The 21,590-nt window shown below is 34.6% G+C and overlaps 1 protein-coding gene across 1 annotated transcript; it reads right to left on the bottom strand.

Moving 5' to 3' along the window:
- Nucleotides 1–2,258: 2,258 nt before the first annotated feature.
- Nucleotides 2,259–20,663, bottom strand: LOC109062820 (EF-hand calcium-binding domain-containing protein 4B-like). Its single transcript, XM_042743616.1, has 18 exons — nt 20,376–20,663; nt 14,040–14,296; nt 11,704–11,815; nt 11,287–11,476; nt 9,787–9,933; nt 8,769–8,859; nt 8,175–8,270; nt 7,013–7,200; nt 6,249–6,320; nt 6,125–6,170; nt 5,951–6,042; nt 5,332–5,683; nt 4,915–5,047; nt 4,218–4,299; nt 3,930–4,044; nt 3,137–3,238; nt 2,829–2,905; nt 2,259–2,343 (listed from the first exon to the last, which is right to left on the bottom strand). The coding sequence occupies exons 2-18, from the start codon at nt 14,226–14,228 to the stop codon at nt 2,259–2,261; spliced, it is 2,169 nt and encodes a 722-aa protein (XP_042599550.1). The 5' UTR covers nt 14,229–14,296; nt 20,376–20,663.
- Nucleotides 20,664–21,590: the final 927 nt, after the last annotated feature.

The following is a 21,590-nucleotide window of genomic DNA, read 5'->3' as shown; positions in this document are numbered from 1 at the left end:
CCATACGTCCTTTTCATGCTGGCTGGGTTTCTAAATTGCCTAAAATGTCTGGGTTTTGGCTTTATTTTCCTATTTTTTTCTCTACACTGCTTATAATACAATACATGTACGTGTATTTGCATTGCTTGACCGTTCTTCTGTAGATCCCACCTTCTCACACGCCACGATTGGCCGATTATGTACAATGCCTGCACGCTATTGGTCAAACTACTTTTCAGTCATTACTTTAAGCAAGCATGAAAATAATAGGAAAGCAAAGCCAAACCTGGACATTTTAGGCAATTTTTAATTCTGGCCTAGACAAAAATGATGTATTGTCACCCTGACTTTGTTTGAAATGGAATAGTTGAATATTTGTTACTATATATTTTTCACAGTATGCATGTTGTAAATGTATTAGTAAGGGAAGCATGAAATATGCAGCGCTAAATTTTAAACATTTAAAGAGTTTATTTAAACTGGTAAAAACCTGTTGAGCTTTCAGAACAAGGCCTTGTCCTTGTTTTCCAGAGTTCATTGTTCAATGAAAGTAAATTCCCAGAAAGCACAAACTGGACTTAATGCAAACAAAGTATTCTTTAGTTCAATATTTCACTCAAAATACATTTCTATTTAGTATTTACACATTACACATGTACATAATAAAGCAGGAACATTTATAAGACTAAATAAGTGAAAAATGATTTAAAACATCCACATTGTGCTCAAATCTAGTGTCATTCTGCCCAGTGGTCATACAGTAGCTGTGATAGAGAAACTTGCCACAACTTATGTATGATTCAATATGAAAACTCAAGTTACAGATCAAGAATCATATTACTGAAACACTTGAGAAATCACAGCATAGGCCTTATCTCAAATGTGCATAAATCCACTGTCTGGTGGACAATTAATGCATCTCTTAATTATTTATGGTAAATGTGAACATCAACGACTGCTGTGAGATATTTTACACTGATTTAACACCGACTGCATTAAATAGCAAATACAGATATAAACACAGTACTGTTGGCACAATATATAAAATACAAATCATAAAGTGATCTGAAATCAATACTGGACTAAATCCATTTAATTAAATCAATGGTTTATCCAGTACTGTAAAGTGAACAACAACCATAAAACCATATGTTCGCTTCATGGCAGTGTATTAAAAATATTCATGCTGATGACAGCAAACAGAGCCATTTTTCAGGGTATGTCTGCTTGCTAGGAATAATAAAGGAATAATATAAATAATACATTTGTGCAAACGAATGTGCAAACTAGTGTGTAGGAGCTTATTTTGCTCATTTAAATATACTTTCCAAGACCTTCATATTAAAAAGATAAATTACAACAACTACAGTTTTGTTTACTTCAATAGTGTGACGAGAGATTTAAATGACCTTAATAGGGACACGCTTTACAACTATATAATGTACAAAACTATAGTGCTCTATTTCAATCCCTACATCTAACTATTATCATAAAACTCATCCGTTTCACATTGTAAAGAGGTACTGGTATATAAAAAGACCAAATAGTTTTAACTCCACAGTGGTCATTCAAAAAAAGAAAACAGGAACATAAGAGGAAGAATAACAGATTCGCATTAAAGGGATACTCCACCCCAAACTGAAAATTTTGTCATTAATCACTTACCCCCATGTCGTTCCAAACCCGTAAAAGCTCCGTTCGTCTTCGGAACACAATTTAAGATATTTTGGATGAAAACCTGGAGGCTTGATACTGTCCCATAGACTGCCAAATAAATAACAGTGTCAAGGTTCACAAAAGGTATGAAAGTCGTGGTCAGAATACTCCATCTGCCATCAGACGTGCAATCTGGGTTATATTAAGCGATTAGAACACTTTTTGTAAGCGAAGAAAACAAAAATAACTACTTTATTCAATAATTCCTTTGTCAGCAGTCTCCTCTGTGTCTCTCCATATCACCGTATGCTGTGCTCTTCATTATTTTTGTTTTCTTCACTTACAAAAAGTGTTCCCGTCGCTTGAACCTTGACACTGTTATTTATTTGGCAGTCTATGGGACAGTCACAAGCCTCCAGGTTTTCATCCTAAATATCTTAAATTGTGTTCTGAAGACGAACAGAGCTTTTACGGGTTTGGAATGACATGGGGGTAAGTGATTAATGACAAAATTTTCATTTTGGGGTGGAGTATCCCTTTAACACCAAACCATATTAAAGCAAAAAGGGTTGTTGGAAGGGTTTGAAGGTTCTTGTGGTTGTTTTTAGTGTTTATTTGTGATTTTATAATGGCTTCTTGTTTTCTTGTCTGTATAGTGGTTGTATAGTTTTGATCTCTTTTTCTCTGTCCTCTTGGTCTTTCAAAACTCTGACAGAGAGAGAGAAAAAAAAGTAGCACATCTTATCAGATGAAGTGCAAGAAAAAGAAAACTGTACTCGAGATAAAAAGATGTTAAGAATTATTCTGCCAAAAGTCTGTTCACATACTGAAATATACTGTAGTCTCATAAAGTTACTAGAAAAACAAAGTTACAATTTTACCACATCACTGTATTGCAATTACTCTTTTGTCTTGTAATTTCCAATATTAGATTCTGATTTGTTTATATACTTCATAAAAATTTATTTTTCATTTTGTTTTTAAATATTATTATTTTTATGCTTTGTCATTTTTATTATTATTTTTTAAAAATATTTAAAAATAAATAATATGTATCATGACCAACATACTGTATATACTTATATTCTTGTAGTCAAAAATCTGGTGTGAATGTATTCAAAGGCACTCTTCTGTGTACTCATTAAAAAAAAAAAAAAAAAAAAAAAAAAAAAAAAAACTTGTTAACCTCTTACCTTGCCATATGAATCATGCACTCCGTCACATTGTGGCTTGAAAAAGCACTGCACTCATAGAAAATCAACTGAAAGTCCTAAAAAAGTGGAAAGGAAATGGCAATATAAGATACTTTTTAGAATAATGGGTAATTCTTACTGCATGCCATTCAGTGTGGTTCTTTATCTGGTGAGTTCATGCAACAGTAACTGACAGGAAGCCACTTTATGCATCTTCATTGAGACAGGAGAAAGGACTTCCTCACACGCATGCTTGAAGTGTTTCATGGTGATCCATTAGTGCCACTCCAGGGCCCACATTCACTCACCTTGGCTAATTTCTCTGCCACTCCCAGTGGAACCTCTCTCTGGCCATCTAGATCGGTCTTGTTCCCCAGGAGCATGATGGGAATGTCCTCACCTGCTCCCTCCTGTAAGACAGAGAAAGATAAACACTTCCCATTAAAACTGCCTTACCGCATTGACGATACAGCTGACTTGCTTGAAATAAGCATTAAATTGCATTTTTGTTGTATATGTATTGATTTCATTATACACACTAACGTTCAAAAGGTTCGGGTTGATAAGATCTGTTTTGAAAAAAAGTCACTTATGTTAACAAAGGCTGTAACTTTTGATCAAAAGATCTTTGCTGAATAAAGGTATCAAAAATATCATACTTTTATTCAGCAAGAATGTCTTCAAGTGTTCAAAAGTGACAATTAATAAAAGTATAAAAAAATAAATAAAAAAAACTTCCTGACCCCGGACTTTTGAACCTAGGACTTTCATTATCTACTGAAACAAAAATTGGAGTGGAACAAATTCCTTTTTTTAGGCCAGCATGCCAACAGCAAATTTTCATAAAAGCCTTTTGAAAGTTACACTTCTAGCACTAATAATAATAATAATAATAATAAAAAAAGTGTGTGTTATTACTAGATGGAAGCAAGTAGTACTTATAATTCAAGCGGAAGAGTCATTTTTAAATCTAAAGTGCATTTTACTGGACAAAATTTCACCGTATTTCATAACTATTTAAATCAATTCCCCAAAGGTGTATGTGTACATAAGTATAAATATAATATTTTACCCAAAAGAAAGTGGAAATGAATCACTCACCTGCACGCTGGCCAGCCAATGCCTCACTGCTGTGAAAGTCTGCTCATTAGTGATGTCATACACCACTACCACGCCATCGGCCTTGCGAAAAAACTGCTTAGTGATGCTGCGATACCTGTCGGCAGATCCCCACAATAAAACGTCTTTAGCATTCACTTATTTTTGCAGTCAAAAGATGCATTGAAGCGATCAATGAACAATTAGTTCTTACATACTGATTGTAATTACTTAAGATTGTTAACAGAAACATAAACCTATTCGAAAAAAAATCAATAAAACTCAACTCACCTCTCCTGTCCTGCTGTGTCCCACATTTGCAAGGCTACCTGGCTGTTGTCTACTGTAAGAGTCTTCACACTGTAGTCAATACCTGCACATGGCACAAAATGAAAAAAAAAATTAGTCTGAAGGAGAAGGAAAGGACTAGGAGTCATGCCATTTAATGTTTTCATGCTTTTGTTTCCATCCTAGAAGCAGCACCACACACAAGCCCTGACTAAAGGCCAGACGGAATTGATTGGTGGTTTTAGTCATAACCAATCAGCTAAATAGGAACCATGCAAATGTCACTTTATTTTTACCTCTTCAGTTTTATGCACAGATACTTTGCTAGCAAACTGGGCCAAAAAGTACAGTGGTATTACCTTTTATTTTTTTTTACCATGGTATACTTTAGTATAGAAATAGTCGTGAGTGCTTTAAATGTAAAAATCTAAAGTCAGCAAAACCTCATTGTTGTGTGAGACTGATTATGGTTAAACAGTGTTACTGTCATCAGCATGTGGACAGTTAACAGACCTAACAACAAATTGCGAAACAAGCTGTGGACTCGCACCCAAAGACATGGTTTCGGAGCAGCATGATGGTAAGTCGATGACAGAATTTTCATTTTTGTTGAGCAAGTGCCTTAAAATTGAGGCTATTTAGGTTAAATAAATAAAAATACCCCTGGACACTAGTAAATATATGAAAGAAGGCCACTTACCTACAGTAGCACATGTACCAGAGTGGAAACAGTTGTCACAGAAGCGACGTAGAAGAGATGTTTTTCCCACACTAGAATTCCCCACCAGAACTATCTTAAAGAGACGATCTGGTCCTGAACTGACCCCTTCCTCCTGAAAAAAATAAAAAAATTACAATTACTTAATAAAAAGGGGAAGAAAGCCGGGTCTACGTGACCCAAAAAACTGTAAGTGAACATTTTTGATGTTAGTGTAAAGGACGTAAATATTCGTAAATATAAAAGAACTTTATTCCAATATAAAGAACCCTTTGTGCAATGGAAATGTTCCATGGCTGTTAAAGGTTCCTCATAAAGAACCTTTATTTTGTAGAGTATACTCATTTTGAAATCTTGACGGATGTCTGAGGTTCAGACCAAATCAAGCTGTTTTCTCACCGACTGGACTGTCTCTTTGCCCACAGGCTGTCCTCTGGGAGAGTTGGGTGTGGGTGCGACTCCTGGAGGGGGTGAAACAGAGGTCGGAGTGCTGGATGTGGGGTAAATATTGCTCATCCAGAGGTCCATGCCCTCCTCCAACTCATTATCCTCACTCCAATCTCTGAGATGGGCTTGATAACCCTGCTGAAGGAGTTGAGGAAGATGGTCCTCCTCGATGGAGATGATCTTCTGGAGCTGGTGTTCTGAAGGAGGTCGACAATCTACCACGTCCTCCAGGTCCATGCTGTGCCCATTTACACTAATCACGTTCTTCCGCTTAGATTGTGGCAGAACCTCTTCATCCTCATCACTGGAGAAGACAACATCCACATGTATTCTTATTTATTTACTAAAATGACATCAGCAATATGGAGTACCACTTCTTTTTGATCACTCAAATTATAAACATCAAGAAAACATCTTATTGATGTCTTCACAATAAGATTTGATTAAACTCAAGTCTAAAATGACTAGCTCTTTTATCTTAGGAGAGTCAGATTTTTTGATTTTGCAGATCCACTGTATCTTTTCATCTTGAGTACCGTTGAGTGTACAGATGGCATTTTCACAGCCATACCTCTTAAATGAATGCCTCCGCTCAGACTGCTTCACAGTAATTGACCCAGACCTCTGTTTCCAGGAGAGTTTTGCAGCAGGAGTATTTGGTTTCTGAAAGACAGCAAACAATTACTTGAAATGATCAAAATGCAGGATCAGTACAATGTCTAAAATAACATCGATTTGAACCTACTTGATAGCACATGTCTCTTTCATCTCGTAAGTGTTTGTTCATTTCCCTAGGAGGAATGAAACCGAACACATGAAATCTGGCCCAAACATAAAGACCCGCACCTTCATTGATAGTTATTTCTTACCTTAGCAAATCAAGCTGCTTGAGAAGAGTTGCCCTCTCTCTTTGCAAGCTTTCTGTAACCCTATAAATCTCCCTGAAAAAATAAATAAATAAATAAAAACACTAACTCTTTTAATGATAATATTTTTTGCTAGCAAGAATGATGCCAAATCAAACAAGGGACAAACTTTACAAACTAAATTCGAATTATTAGATAGTACACCAGCTTTAATGAAATTAAATAAACAAACACATACATTTTTTTTTAAAGTAATGTTTTAAATGTAATGCATAATAAACTGTTAGATATTACTTAGCTTATGATGATTTCAATAAATATATAATTGTAATGTACAGTAACATCATTGTAAGAACAGTAATGAGAATCAGGGAGAAAATAATGACAATTACAGAAATAATGACAAATAAATTAGACAATAATCACAATTACACACACACAAAAAAAAATTGTAGGGAATGACAGTAAAAAAAAAATATATATATATATATATGTATTATATATATATATATATATATATATATATATATATATATATATATATATATATATATATATATATATATATATATATATGTTTTTTTTTGTGTGTGTGTGTGTGTGTGAAATTTGACCCTGATATGCTTTGAGCACAGTAAGTGTACAAATAATGTTTTATTAAAAATGTCATTAGAGCATATTATTATATTATATTACTTTTGAATTTTATTTTACTATATTGGAGATAGTATGCAGCGGCGTAGCACTAAATGTCATATGATCCTCACATCTCTCTCTCCTCATGCAGGCGTGAGGACTGTTCCTGCAGCAGCATGAGTTGCTCCTGGGCCAGACTCAGCTCCTGGGTGGTGTTGTCCAGCTCACGGCTCAAGTCCTCATTACACTGCTTCAGTTTGACGTTCTCCACGGCCGTCTCCCGCTGCTCGCTGTGCAGCTCACAACACTGACGCTCCAGCTGACGGACATGAAACATACACACATGTGCAATGAAACAATTAACACGTAACATATCATAAACATAACTGGAGAACAAGAAGCTCTTTGAAACTAATTGTGCTGGATAACCAGACATGCCAGCCATGTATATTTACACCACTATCAAGAACTTGGAAGGATAACCTTGGAAGTGTTAATGTGAATGGTTGGATGAGACATTGTGGGAGGAATGGATTGATAAGAAAGCTCTTACACTCATGCTTTTCAACACAACTATGCTGCTAAATATAGACACAAAATAGGACACAATCCCATTTCTATGACCAAACTTCAGCTCCTCACAGCAGGAAAGCAGTTTTGCTTGCTTTTGCACAAAGTTGCACTGCAGCAAAGAGCACAATAAAGGAATTAATTTGCTTTAGCTGTTTGCAAATGTGAAGAGAGGAAAATGATGCAGGCAAAGGAAGCATTACGACTTTGTTACTTTCGGTTCGTTCATTAGCACTGAAAGGCTTTGCTGGGTTTTGTCTATTTTTGTGTGTGTCAGCACTGACAGATGTGGTTTTCGGAAAAGTTGAACACAAATTTCCAGCAAATGATCAAAGAATCTGAGAATAATACGAGCATTAAGACCTAAGTCCTTAAAATGTAGATGTTAGTTTGTTCTTGAGTTCAAGTTACAGCCTTTCCTTGACCTTTTATTAGAATTAAAGCCCTTGCAGGAAATGATATCACTCTATGTAAAATTCACACATCTTTAAATATATATATATATATATATATATATATATATATATATATATATATAATATATATATATATATATATTCATTCAATTATATATATATATAAAAAAAAAAAAATTTATTTCCTTAGATGTATTTATTCTATATAAAATGAATAATTTAAATAGTGAATAGATGTGCAATGTCTTCATAAATATTTCTAGATAAACTGGTTTAATGACAAGCAAAGGAATTTGTTGTGACCCACCCTTTTCTGTTTGTTAGAAAGGATTTCCAGCTCTTTCTCTTTAGCAGAAAGTTGATGCTCCATGTCCTGACTGCGAGACAAGAACCGCTCAGAATCCTAGAGAACATACAGTTCACATGACCCATACAATTTACCATGATACATAGTAAAGCCCTGTATACACCAAGAATGATAACTATAAAGATAACAATATTAGCGTCCACACGAGCAAACGATATTGTCTGTTCATCTGCCGCTTTAAATTCTCAAGCTCGTTATACAGTAGCAGGATGGATTCTGATTGGGTGTCAATGTTTGTATCAATCATAAACTGGAAGAAAATCATCCTGAAACTGTTTCTACTGTAAACATAACTTAATTTGAGTTTGTATTTTTAGTATAAAAATTCTTAATATTTTTTTTTTTTTTTTATTTTTTTTTATTTTTTGTGTTTTTTTTATTTTTTTTGATGGTATTTTATGTTATTCCCTCTCTTTTTTATAGACCTTCATAACGTTTCCTTGAGGTTCAAGGTAACACATTTAATATTCAAGGTTTGTTTTTGTTTTTTTCAAATGACCAATTTGAGTAATTAATAAGTAAGAATTGTTTCACCTCTAAGAGTATCCTGTCCTTTTCATTCTTGATCTGTTGCTCCATTTCTTCATACAGCCTCTGGATTTCATCATCATGTGTTGCCGCTTTCCTATGAAAGACGTCAGATCACTCAAAAAGCTTTTGAGTCACTTAGTCATATGAAAGAATAGAACACTATTCATTGTGTACATGGAACAGATGTTATTCAAAAGGCATTTACAGGTCAGCTCATCTTTAAAATCCACAACAGACATGACTATTAAGCCTCAGAACAGGCACTCCATTGTGATAAAAAGAGAATAAATGTGGTATAAATTAAAGGGATCAATATATTTGAAAACCGAGTGATGCTTATAATCATGTGAGCATGCATTACACATTATTTACTTTTTTCATTTGAATGTTTTAGAGAAAAAATATATTTGCTTGCTTGTAATATATCCTTTAATGGTTGACAGAATACTGTAAACTCACCACTCAACACCAAAATCTTACCTTTGCTAATGCTCAGAAAATCAACTTTTGGAGCATAGTACAAGCCAACTCTGTTACCAGTTATACAGTCAGTCTCAGCTGTGAAAATCTCATGCAAAAGCCAGCTTTCTTAGTCCTTGCATCACATCTGTCCATTGAGTCGTTTTAGTCAAGATACAGTATGTGACTGTCAAGTCAACCAACATGGGATTCATATAGTGGGCTGATACTCAAAATGTATGAATGTCACCGAGTAGATAACAATAACAAAATATCAAACCAAGTCCCATTTATTTTAAAGGTAGCACAAACACATTTTTCAAGAAAAAAAAAAAAAAAGTATTTTTTGATGCTCTCTACCATAACTTTTGGCCGTTTTTAATGCATCTTTGCTAAATTAAAATAGATAAATAAATAAATAATATCTTACTGACCTTAGACTTTTAAACAGTAGTCTATAAGTGTCTAAATACTGTACTAAACACATTTTACAAAAGTAACATCCATTCAAAATGCATGTTCAAATTCTGAAAGGAATAAAGGTGTTTATTAGACATCTGACCTTTTAAGGGCCGTCTCCATCTCTTTCTTCTCCTGGTTGGCCTCTTTGATCTGATAAGTGACCCTGGCAAGAAACTCCTCAAAATTGGACAGAAGGTTAGGCTCGTCTCTTCTGAGCTGCACCCAAAGACTCCGCACTTCTCCTGGCCTGAGAAGTCACAACATGCTTACTGCATCATTTATCTCACCAAATTCTCGTGTTTTACCTTTATATGACCAAGTTTTATCTATTATAGTATCTTACATCACACTCCACAAAAAATGTGCTCCACCGTTAAAAATAATTATAAAGTTACAAAGGCCACAGTCAGATAAAATCTAAACTCAATACAGTAACCTTCGTCTTGGAAATGCATTAAATCTGAAGCATAAAGGCTTTTAGTGAAGACATTCACAGTCTTTTCTGTTGCAGAAAAACCCTCATACTAGCAATATGTCTCTTGAAAGGATATCAAAATTACATCATGATTTTGTAGAACTACAGTTAAAAAAAAAAAAAAAAAAAGCTCCTTTTATTGAACTGCAAAATGAAGCTGACTGTGTATGAGATGCAATCAGAATCTAATCCAAACTGTCAGCTCCTCTTTGAAAAAGCAATAACCATACACAAGGAATACAGTCAGTCAGAACGATGAACTTTTATCATTGATGTCTTCCACCATCATCGTTTGCCTTTCAGGAGTGGCGGTAGTTTGCGGTCATGTGTTACAAAAATGGGCTCAACGCACCATATGGTCAATAAGAAGACAAGAATCGACCTTTATTAACATCCCTTGTTCTTATCAAAGGTGTCATGTCTTCTTTTGGGAATGTGCTGTCTCTTTATTTATTTATTTAATGCCATATCAACAGTAAAGGATATTTTCATGGCAAACTCAAAGTCGATATTACAATAATAAATAAATCATAATAACAAAAAAACTTTAATAGATAAAGAAAATTATATATAATATTACATATTTATATATATATATTAAATCACACTATAAAAAATATTTAAAAATAGCATATATATATAAGCTTACTTTGATAGAAAATCTAAATTTTTCTCAGGAGAAGAAGAAAAAAAGTTTGCTGTCTTTTACTATTAATTGATTTTGGAGACATTTGTGTTGTATATAGCTGATTAAATTCCTATGCTTTTTTTCATTTTGGTATTAAGTTGCTTTTCAAATGTATATTTTTATGATAGTCAGAATTACAGTAACTATAGTTATGGATAAAAATACACAACTAATGTGTTTTATAGCATGAAAATAGCATCTTAGCTAGTGAAGTTCCATGCAAGAATACTTCTAAGAATGTATGAATCATATAACTGAAATATACAACAACATAAAAATTAATTATTAAGATTAATTTTAGGTTATCTATTTCAGTTATTTCAGAATTTATACATAAGTGGGAATATTCTTGCATGGAAGTGCACTAGGAACTATGCTACAACCATGAATATAAATTTTAGGATCCATTTCAAATAGTTGACTGAAATAACTCTCACTCTTCAAAGATGTTGCTTGCCCCCAGGTTCTCCATTAGCATGCAGAAGTGTTGCTCCTCGTCATCGTCTCCCCTGCTGTGTCTGTCCTCCCATTGGCTCTCGTAGAGCACTTCTGGAGTCTTTGCTGAGACTTGCTCCTCGCTTGTATGTGGATCTACTGACACCACACCTGGACCAAACATAAATTCACCTGAATGGGAGACAAAAATACATTAGCAAACTTTTAAAGGATACAGACAGCCCAAAATACAACATATAATATCAATCAGATGTTTCAATAATCGAAAACACACAGACACACATACATTTTATATATATGTGTGTGTGTGTGTATATATATATATATATATTTTTTTTTTTTTTTTTTTTTTTTTTTTTTTTTTACTGAATGCTGTATAGATTCAAATGCAAACACACTAAAGCCGGAGGAGAACTCCTCAAGGGTCAGATATCCATTGCCATCTGTGTCCAGAGTGTCAAAGACGTTCTCAAGTTCCTCAGCACTCAGCGGAAGTTCTCCATTTAATCTCTACAACACATTACAGATGATACAGGGGTGTTATGAAAAGCATAATGCATTTTGCATCACCTGAAAATAAGCAAATTAAGAGTATACTGTAAATAAAAACATAACATTTACTTTACAGTATATCTTATGTAACTTTACAGTTAGCTTAGAAGTCATACATGCTGTATATAAATAAAAAATATTTATTTTTGGTTTTACAATTAATTATAGTAAATCGAAACTCACAAAACATTTTTATGAGGCAACTGAATGTCACTACAAAACCAAACTCGACCACATATTCTCCAATCTCTTATCAGGTTATTTGTATATCATGAGTAAGGTCTCAAACTAAATTGAAATTTGATATCTTTAAAAATCAGTCAGGCTGTCGATTTCAGTGATCAAGTCAGTTAACACACAGTAAGAACGCTACTATTCTTAGAGAGCAAATAACACACCCTGTGTGGGAACCTGACACATGTTTGCTCAGATATGCCCTGGGATCAGATGTCCCATAAAACACTACATTTAATTCTCAGTGTGACTTTAGCTTGCACTTTTGGCTTTTTCTGTACTTGTAAAAGTCAGTTGTAAATGCTGATGGACGTGTGAAAACAGTTGCGTAAAAATTAGCACGAACTGCGAGCCATCACCCAGTTCCTCCGGTAAGCCAAAGTGACAGTTTCTAAAAACAGCAATAAAACTCCTCCTGTGGCTTTTCTGACGGCCTGAAGGTTTAGAAAACACTGTTCTCTGAAACCCCAATAGTGCTGTCAGCGTTTTCTGCAAGACCAACATGTGGTGGACCCATGATGCAAGTTACTTTGCCAAGCACGTCAATGTTTTGTCACAGTCTTCACGATAGCATATACACAATCATTTAACAGAAAGATTTAAATACGTTTGGATTTGTGGGATTTATTTAATCCAAATGGGTTGAAATAACAAAAGGCATCATTTAAATAAAGATGAGGAACCAATGTTTATTAATGCTTTTTCCATAGACACTGTATCAAAGGTGTGACGCTTCTGAAAAAGGCTCTTCAGAGCAAGGCCTGAGAGCCAGACTTCAAAGGAAACATATGCAATGAATGGACAATCTAAGAGGTGATCGAATCTGCACAATAATACAACTGAAGGGGTGGTTTCAGAACGCCCACCACAATTTTTGGATGGTCTCCCAAGCTCCTACGATGCGACATGCTGCAAAAAGCTGTACTAAAACTTCTTATTTCATATAAATCAACCACACTGATGAAAGATTAATAGATCTCACACACTATGACCAATAGGTGGAACAGAAAATATAGAAAATAATTAAAAAAATACGGTGATGGTACAATGATCTGATGCCACACCACGGTATTTGATAAAAGTATTTGAGAGGTACTGAATGATTACTAAAATAATTAACAGTGGTATTTACATGAATACTACACAAGTCCAAAAAAAAACAAACAAACAAAAAAACTAGTGTTGGGCAACAATTAAAATGTTTAATCACGATTAATTGCATGATTGTCTGCGATTAATCGAAATCAATCGGATTGTTATGCACAAAATTCAATAATGAATTCAAAAGTAGTGTATTTTGCACTTTTTTGATTTAAAAGTACTGCTATACTGTATGTAACTGCTATACTGTATATAGTTATATGCTATATTTAAAAGTACATGCAAAAAAATAAAAAATTAAAAACAGGAAGGGGGCAAAAACATTTTCACAGCACTGTGTATGTATATATATATATATATATATATATATATATATATATATAAATGTGAGTTGGTCTTTCTTTCTTTCTTTTTGTTTTTATATTGTTTGTTTATAGTTTTTTCATAATTACATAGTGATAAAATCAATAATAGTGGTCAAATATTTTAGAGCTTAAAATAGTTAGAAACATATTTATTTACTGTAATAAAATTATTTTATTCATTTATATAAAAGAAAAGAAAAGAAAAGGAGTTTCAGTACAGAAGCATGTTGTAATAACATTCCTTTTCACAGCAAATTGCCAATTATATATTTAACAAACTATGCCTTTAATTGGGTTTCTTTGTAAGTTAATTACTTTATTCAGATTGCTGCTTGTCTTCTGTTGTAAGTAAACAATTTATAAGGGTGAGCAAACACAAATTAGCTCAATTAGCTCATGGTTCCCAGCTGAAACAATGCCTTTACTAATAAATCTCTAGGCCTAACGAAAAATCACATGGACGCCCTTCCCAACATCCTTACCTGCATGTCCCGTCGTGTAATGAAGCCTTTGCCCTCGATGTCACAAATCTGGAAGAACTCTCTGGTCTTCTCAAGCACAGCACTGCAGTCGCTGTCACTGGGCATCCCCTGCCTGTCTTCTCCTCTACGACGGGACGCCCGGTCCACCTTGGAACCACAGGTGCTGGAAAAAGATGTCATGCCGTCCATGTGTGTGTGTGTGTGTGCATACTGTATGTATGTGTGCGCGAACTCCACTCTCCTCACATGGGTCAGCCCTTGACAGAAGAGAAGAGAGAACAAAGCTTTTGAGTTACACCACATCACATCCTCTTAGAGTGCCGCCGAGCGCCATCTCTTAGCAACCACCTCTTTAATTAGACAACGAGAGCACTGAGATTGGTGCAGGAAAAGAAATAGCGTAAAAAAGGGAGGAAGATAGAAAAAGCATCAAGGTGAATATTCAGAAAGTTTATTTGAGTATAGATGGTCATAAACTGTCCATTTTCTGAATTCAGAGAAAGCATCATCGCATTTACAGTACAACCCATTATGTGTGTCATAGCTGAATCGCACTGAAACAGTTAATGATATTAAAGAGGGGAAACCACAGAGGCATCTGCTTTCAATTGCATAGCTGTGACAAAGGAGACCCTGAAGTTATAGGATTTGCTTATTATAATGTAAATAAATAGCCTAATATTTAAATATACAGGTTAGGGTTCAGTATTTTTTATTTCTTTTCATGAAGACAATACTTTTATTCAGCAAAAATGCATTAAATTCAAATGTGATCAATAAATTCTGTTCTTTTGAGCTATTTATTCGGCAAAGAGTTGTAAAAAAGTTAAACAACAGCAAAAAATATTAAGCAAAAACAAATCCTGAAAAAAAAGGTTCATGCTTTCCACAAAGATATTAACTATTTTCAATATTGATGATAATAAGAAATATCATACGATTTTGGAGGATCACGTGACAGTGAAGAATGGAGTAAAGGCTGCTAAAAATTCTGTTTTGCCATTGCAGGAATAAATTACATTTTAATATATATTAAAATAGAAAACAGTTATTTTAAATTGTAATGATATTTCACAAAATTACTTTTTTTTTAACATATTTTAAATCAGTGTAGCACAAGAACTTGTGAACTTTAGAGACCTCTTTCAAAAACAAAAAACGGGGCATTTGGGGTCTTTCTTTGTAGTTTCTAAGGTGTTCAGAGTGGTTGTTAACATGCTGCCATGCTGTTGTTTACTGGGCCAAGTCAAATAATTCCACCTCGATAGGATATTCTGGGGCTTGTACCATAATGGTGGCTGAACAAACTCAGCATTGCAGGATTATTATCGGGTTGACAAAATCAAACCAATCCATTCCAGCTTTGTTGGTACCATGACACTGATCAAGCTTATTTCTATTGCATATTATCTATATATACAGGTGCATCTCAATAAATTAGAATGTCGTGGAAAAGTTCATTTCAGTAATTAAACTCAAATTGTGAAACTCGTGTATTAAATAAATTCAGTGCACACAGACTGAAGTAGTTTAAGTCTTTGGTTCTTTTAATTGTGATGACTTTGGCTCAAATTTAACAAAAACACACCAATCTCAACAAATTAGAATATGGTGACATGCCAATCAGCTAATCAACTCAAAACACCCGCAAAGGTTTCCTGTGCCTTCAAAATGGTTCTCTCAGTTTGGGTTCACTAGGCTACCACGATCATGGGGAAGACTGCTGATCTGACAGTTGTCCAGAAGACAATCATTGACACTCTTCACAAGGAGGGTAAGCCACAAACATTCATTGCCAAAGAAGCTGGCTGTTCACAGAGTGCTGTATCCAAGCATGTTAACATAAAGTTGAGTGGAAGGAAAAAGTGAGGAAGAAAAAGATGCACAACCAACCGAGAACTGCAGCCTTATGAGGATTGTCAAGCAAAATTGATTCAAGAATTTGAGTAAATTTTACAAGGAATAGACTGAGGCTGAGATCAAGGCATCAAGAGCCACCACACACAGACGTGTCAAGGATTTTGGCTACAGTTGTCGTATTCCTCTTGTTTAGCCACTCCTGAACCACAGACAACGTCAGAGGCGTCTTACCTGGGCTAAGGAGAAGAAGAACTGGACTTTTGCCCAGTTGTCCAAAGTCCTCTTTTCAGATGACAGCAAGTTTTGTATTTCATTTGGAAACCAAGGTCCTAGAGTCTGGAGGAAGGGTGGAGAAGCTCATAGCCCAAGTTGCTTGAAGTCCAGTGTTAAGTTTCCACAGTCTGTGATGATTTGGGGTGCAATATCATCTGCTGGTGTTGGTCCATTGTGTTTTTTGAAAACCAAAGTCACTGCACCCATTTACCAAGAAATTTTGGATCCTTCCTTCTGCTGACCAGCTTTTTGAAGATGCTGATTTCATTTTCCAGCAGGATTTGGCACCTGCTCACACTGCCAAAAGCACCAAAAGTTGGTTAAATGACCATAGTGTTTGTGTGCTTGACTGGCCAGCAAACTCACCAGACCTGAACCCCATAGAGAATCTATGGGGTATTGTCAAGAGGAAAATGAGAAACAAGAGACCAAAAAATGCAGATGAGCTGAAGGCCACTGTCAAAGAAACCTGGGCTTCCATACCACCTCAGCGTGCCACAAACTGATCACCTCCATGCCACGCCGAATTGAGGCAGTAATTAAAGCAAATGGAGCCCCTACCAAGTATTGAGTACATGTACAGTAAATGATCATACTTTCCAGAAGGCCAACAATTCACTTAAAATGTTTTTTTTTTATTATTATTGGTCTTATAAAATATTCTAATTTGTTGAGATGAATTGGTGGGTTTTTGTTAAATGTGAGCCAAAATCATCACAATTAAAAGAACCAAAGACTTAAACTACTTCAGTCTGTGTCCATTGAATTTATTTAATACACGAGTTTCACAATTTGAGTTGAATTACTGAAATAAATTAACTTTTCCACGATATTCTAATTTATTGAAATGCACCTGTATGTACATTAATTTAAAATAAAAGCTTAATAATAATTATTAAACTAAAAGGGTTGTGTAATGGTTTAAGAGCGTAATAGTTGAAGTAGTGCCCTTTAATTTGGAGCAAGAGAAACTGTGGGAGTGACTTTATTGTGTCACAGAAGCTGATTGGTTCCGAGATGCTTCCTTGCATCTCTAAATCTTATCAAATCTTAGTGGGTTCTTAGTCTTAGAAGATTGGTATGGTGTTTTGAGGCAAAATAAAGAAAGCAGATAAAAAGAAATACATTTATGATAATGATTGCACCTCTGGGTTTCTTGGCAGACGTGTTGATTAAAACTTTTGTTTGCCTGTTTGTTTGCTTGTCTAACAAGAAAAATCAAACTTACTTTGCATTTCTGCTGCACAAAAGTAATTTCAAAGTTTGTAAAGCCCATTAGCCCACAAAGGATCACATCTCACTGACAACTTTTCTGTGACAGCTTCTTGATTGCCTACAAATTGAGTTAGTTGGCTGTAATATTGCAGGTAAGGTTTTGGAAGGTAGTCAGGCATATCCTACAATTATGTTTGCGTGTAAAAATGTGCTTAGCAAGCAAAAATGTCTTTATGCTCACATTTTTAAAGTGGTCAAACTAGTTGTGGCACTTACATACTGTACATCTGAATTTCATCAGGGTCTTGTTGGGGAAAAAACACATCTGGAAAGGCAAAAAGCAATAAGTCTTCGGCTGCTGAGAATAGCAGAAACTAGTGGACTGGAACACTGAAACGCACGTCTCTCTTATTTAGCGGAATACAGACGTTATTTGTGCAGTGACCACAAATTAAAAGTTGATGGGATTGATGGGAGCAGACAAGCCATGCCACATATATGAGTGTGGTGATGCGCATTTCCTCTGGGTATTGACCGGGAAAGCCACAAGTTTGCTGTTTCAAACTTCTGAGTGCAGTGGCACAGAATGACGCATTCAGCGGCCTTAGTAAACCCAACCATCAATCACAAACTCCATACTAGCCCACTAAAGAGAGACCAAGATCATGTCACAGATGTCAGTCTTCAGCAAGGGTCTTTGATACTTCATCTAATTAAAAAAAAAAAAAAAAAAAGTTGCAGAAAAACACAATATTCAGTGAATTTCAACCAACCAAATTGCTAAAAAGCAAAGTTTAGATAAATGTATCATTGTCCCACCCACTTTATAAAATGTAAGTTACAAATGCAATGTACAGTCTCTATACAGTACACTACAATTTAAAAATTTAGGGGCGGTAAGCTTTTTTTTAATGTTTTTGAAAAAAAGTCTCTCATACGCCTCAAGATCAAAATATATTTGAATAAACATACATACAGTGATGTTTTGAAGTATTATCATAACTTAAAATAACTGTTTTCTGTTTTAATATTTTAAATTTTTTATTTTATTCCTGTGATGGCAAAACTGAACTTTCAGCAGTCCTCAGTGTCACATGATGTGTCCTCAGAAATACTAATATGATAATTTGTGGCTCAAGAAACATTTCTTATAATTATCAATGTTGAAATCAGTTGTGCTGCTTAATATTTTTGTGAAAAATTAATATTTTTGTGTTTGTCAAGATTCTTTAATAGATTCCTTGATAGTAGATGTTTTTGTAACATTACACTAAACCGATTCATCTTTGCTGAATATAATTATTAATTTCTTTCAAAATAAATAAAACCTTGAAAAAGTTTTTGTTTTGAATTATTTGTAAATTAGTTACTACCTTTCAGAAGAAAATACAAAAAGTAAATTGACCAAAGCTAACTTAAGCCTCCCTCTATGAACTTCCTTCACTACTGCTTTGCATGAAAACTTTATCTATGCTGCCGTGTCAATAAAGATAACAACGTAGTGTGCCATGAGGTTCAAAATGTTTCGGTGCATGGACAGAGACTTACTAGCTTCACTTAAATATCATGTTTAAAACTTTTTTGTAAAAACCTTTTTACAAAAAGACACCATTTGCATTTTTGAAACAGACTACCCTTTTATAACTAGACAGTTCAAAGTGTATTTGATTTGACTGACAAGAAGTCTTTTAGGTTTCTACTTACTAAAACTATGTATCCAACATATTACAGCAAAAAGCATGACCTAATTTAGTAATAAGCAAACATTATATGTATGAAACTGACAGATTTTTTATGCAAAGCAACATACAGTACATTTGAGGTATGCATTTAACAGTAAAGGCTCCATGATCACCCCTGTGACCCTACAGTGGATATGTGGTTTGGAGAATTACCAGTAAACCTAAAGGAACACCATTTGTGATTCTTAAAGGGGTAGTATTATGCTCTTTTACAAGGTCTTGATTTTGTTTTGGGGGTGTACTAGAACAGGCTCTCATACTAAGTTGTTCGAAAAACATATTTTCCACGTATTTTACATTATTACAACACCTCTATCCCAGTCTGGCATGAACGAATAGTTCCTGCATAAAATGAAGGCCCGCCTTCTGAAATACGAAATGTGCTGTGATTGGTTAGCTGCGCCGGTCTGTGTTGTGATTGGTTAGCTGGGCCAGTGTGTGTTGTGACTGACCACTCTAAGCTCGTCTGCTTTGGGAACACTACTATAGCGTTGCTCCGATATAGTGATAACACTCGTTGCGTTCTCTAGTGCAGCTCAACCAGGTCTCGTCCCATTTGTTGATCTTTGCGATGTCACAAATCCCGGAAAATATGCATTGTAGTTTTTGAAAAGTGATTTCTGTTAAATAAAATATCTCCTTTGGAATTGGACTTTGATCTTTGTAACTTTGCAGATCTTTTTTATGCTCAAACAGCAACATTACAGACTAACTAAAGTTGAAAAAGTGAAAAAGCATAATAGCACCCATTTAAGTTTAGCATAAACAATCCACACTCTGTACAGTAGTTTGTGTGTCAATGTGGAGTCAACAAAGTTCTTGCACTATGCAAACATTTTGTTGTTATCAAAACTCAAATGAAAAGCATTTCTTGTCAGTCCAGTTAGACTACACTTATAATAGTTATAATAGCTTACTGAATCAATAGTTTCTACATTTAATAGAGAACAAAACAATTGTCGTGCTACTAAATATACTGAAAAGTAATGTCAGGGACAGAGACAAGGCAATGCACTTTCAAAGATGGACTATAGTGAAAAGAAAAGTCGTGCTCTACATGAAAACAATATGCAACTCTACAAGCAGCTGATGAAAACAGGAACACTTGTTTCTTCCTCTCACTAGGAGATTCCTTCTCACACTTTCTTTCACACTTCCTGTTCTAAGTTGCCAAAGCACGAAACGGAAATGGTCGAGTTAAACAGACAGATCAAGGTAAATAATAATAATAATAACTTTACTGTACCTTTAAACAGGCAGCCGCTGATGTTACTTCATAAAGTCCACCCATGAAGCGACAATGTTGAAATGTACTGTTAAGAGTGAAACTTTCCACAATTTGACACGGAGTGCAGACAATTTCAGCAAGCAATAACTGAGACTGAAGTTTAAATGAACGTCCAGAAGATTGTGAAACTGAAGCTGAACGCGTTATGGATTGATGACTACAGAAAGCTGCCGACAACTTTGAGCAAACACTCACTTCTGCGCGCTCACGGGGAGGGACTCGCGTCCACGTGGACCTGCATCCGTCTGTTTCTATAGCAACAGAAGAACGCACGCGGAAGTTAGTCTACCACTTATGAGTCATTTATATAGTTTCGTCTCTTATACATAAAATTACTACTACTACTACTACTACTAATAATAATAACCTGCCATCTGATTGTTTTTAGTATTTTAGTTTAAAAGAAGTAGGAAGTCACACACACACACACACACACACACACACACACACACACACACACACACACACACAACACACACACATTCTAATATACACTGCCGTTCAAAAGTTTGAGATCAGTAAGATGTTTCATGTTTTAATGGAGTCTCTTGTGCTCATCAAGGATGTATTTATTTGATCAAAAATACAGAAAAAACAAAAACAAAACGTAGGCTACTATTGTGAAATCTTATTGCAATTTCAAATTGGGTTCCCTTTTTTTTTTTTTTTTTTTTTTTTTAATAAAGACTAGGCCTAGTCAACATTTGAAGTGAATCAAAACCTTTCATCAAAGTTGTCCTAAAACCTAAAACCAAAATGTGTTCTTTGTAACTTTGATGAACTTTTTTGATCCACTTCAAAATAGAATTTATTTCTGTGACGCAGCGCTGAAGTTTCATTTGGCTACTCCAGTCTTCAGTGTCACATGATCGTCCAGAAATTATTCTAATATGCTGATTTATTATCAGTGTTGAAACTGTTGTGCTGCTTAATATTTTTTGGAACCTGTGAGACTTTTTTTTTTTTTTTTAATCTTTGATAAATAAAAAGTTAAAAAGAACAGAATTTATTCAAAATAGAAATTTTTCTAACAATATAAGTATTTACTGTCACTTTTATAAAATATTATAAAAGTCACTGAATAAAAGTATTAATTTCTTAAAAAATAAAAAATACTGACCCCAAAATTTTGAATAGGTTATATTATATAACACAAAATGTCTATTTTGAATA

This window comes from Cyprinus carpio, chromosome B18 (assembly GCF_018340385.1).
Source record: "Cyprinus carpio isolate SPL01 chromosome B18, ASM1834038v1, whole genome shotgun sequence".
NCBI classification, from domain to species: domain Eukaryota; kingdom Metazoa; phylum Chordata; class Actinopteri; order Cypriniformes; family Cyprinidae; genus Cyprinus; species Cyprinus carpio.
The sequence above is the reverse complement of the archived record's forward strand: the minus strand, read 5'-3'. Positions and strand labels throughout refer to the sequence as shown.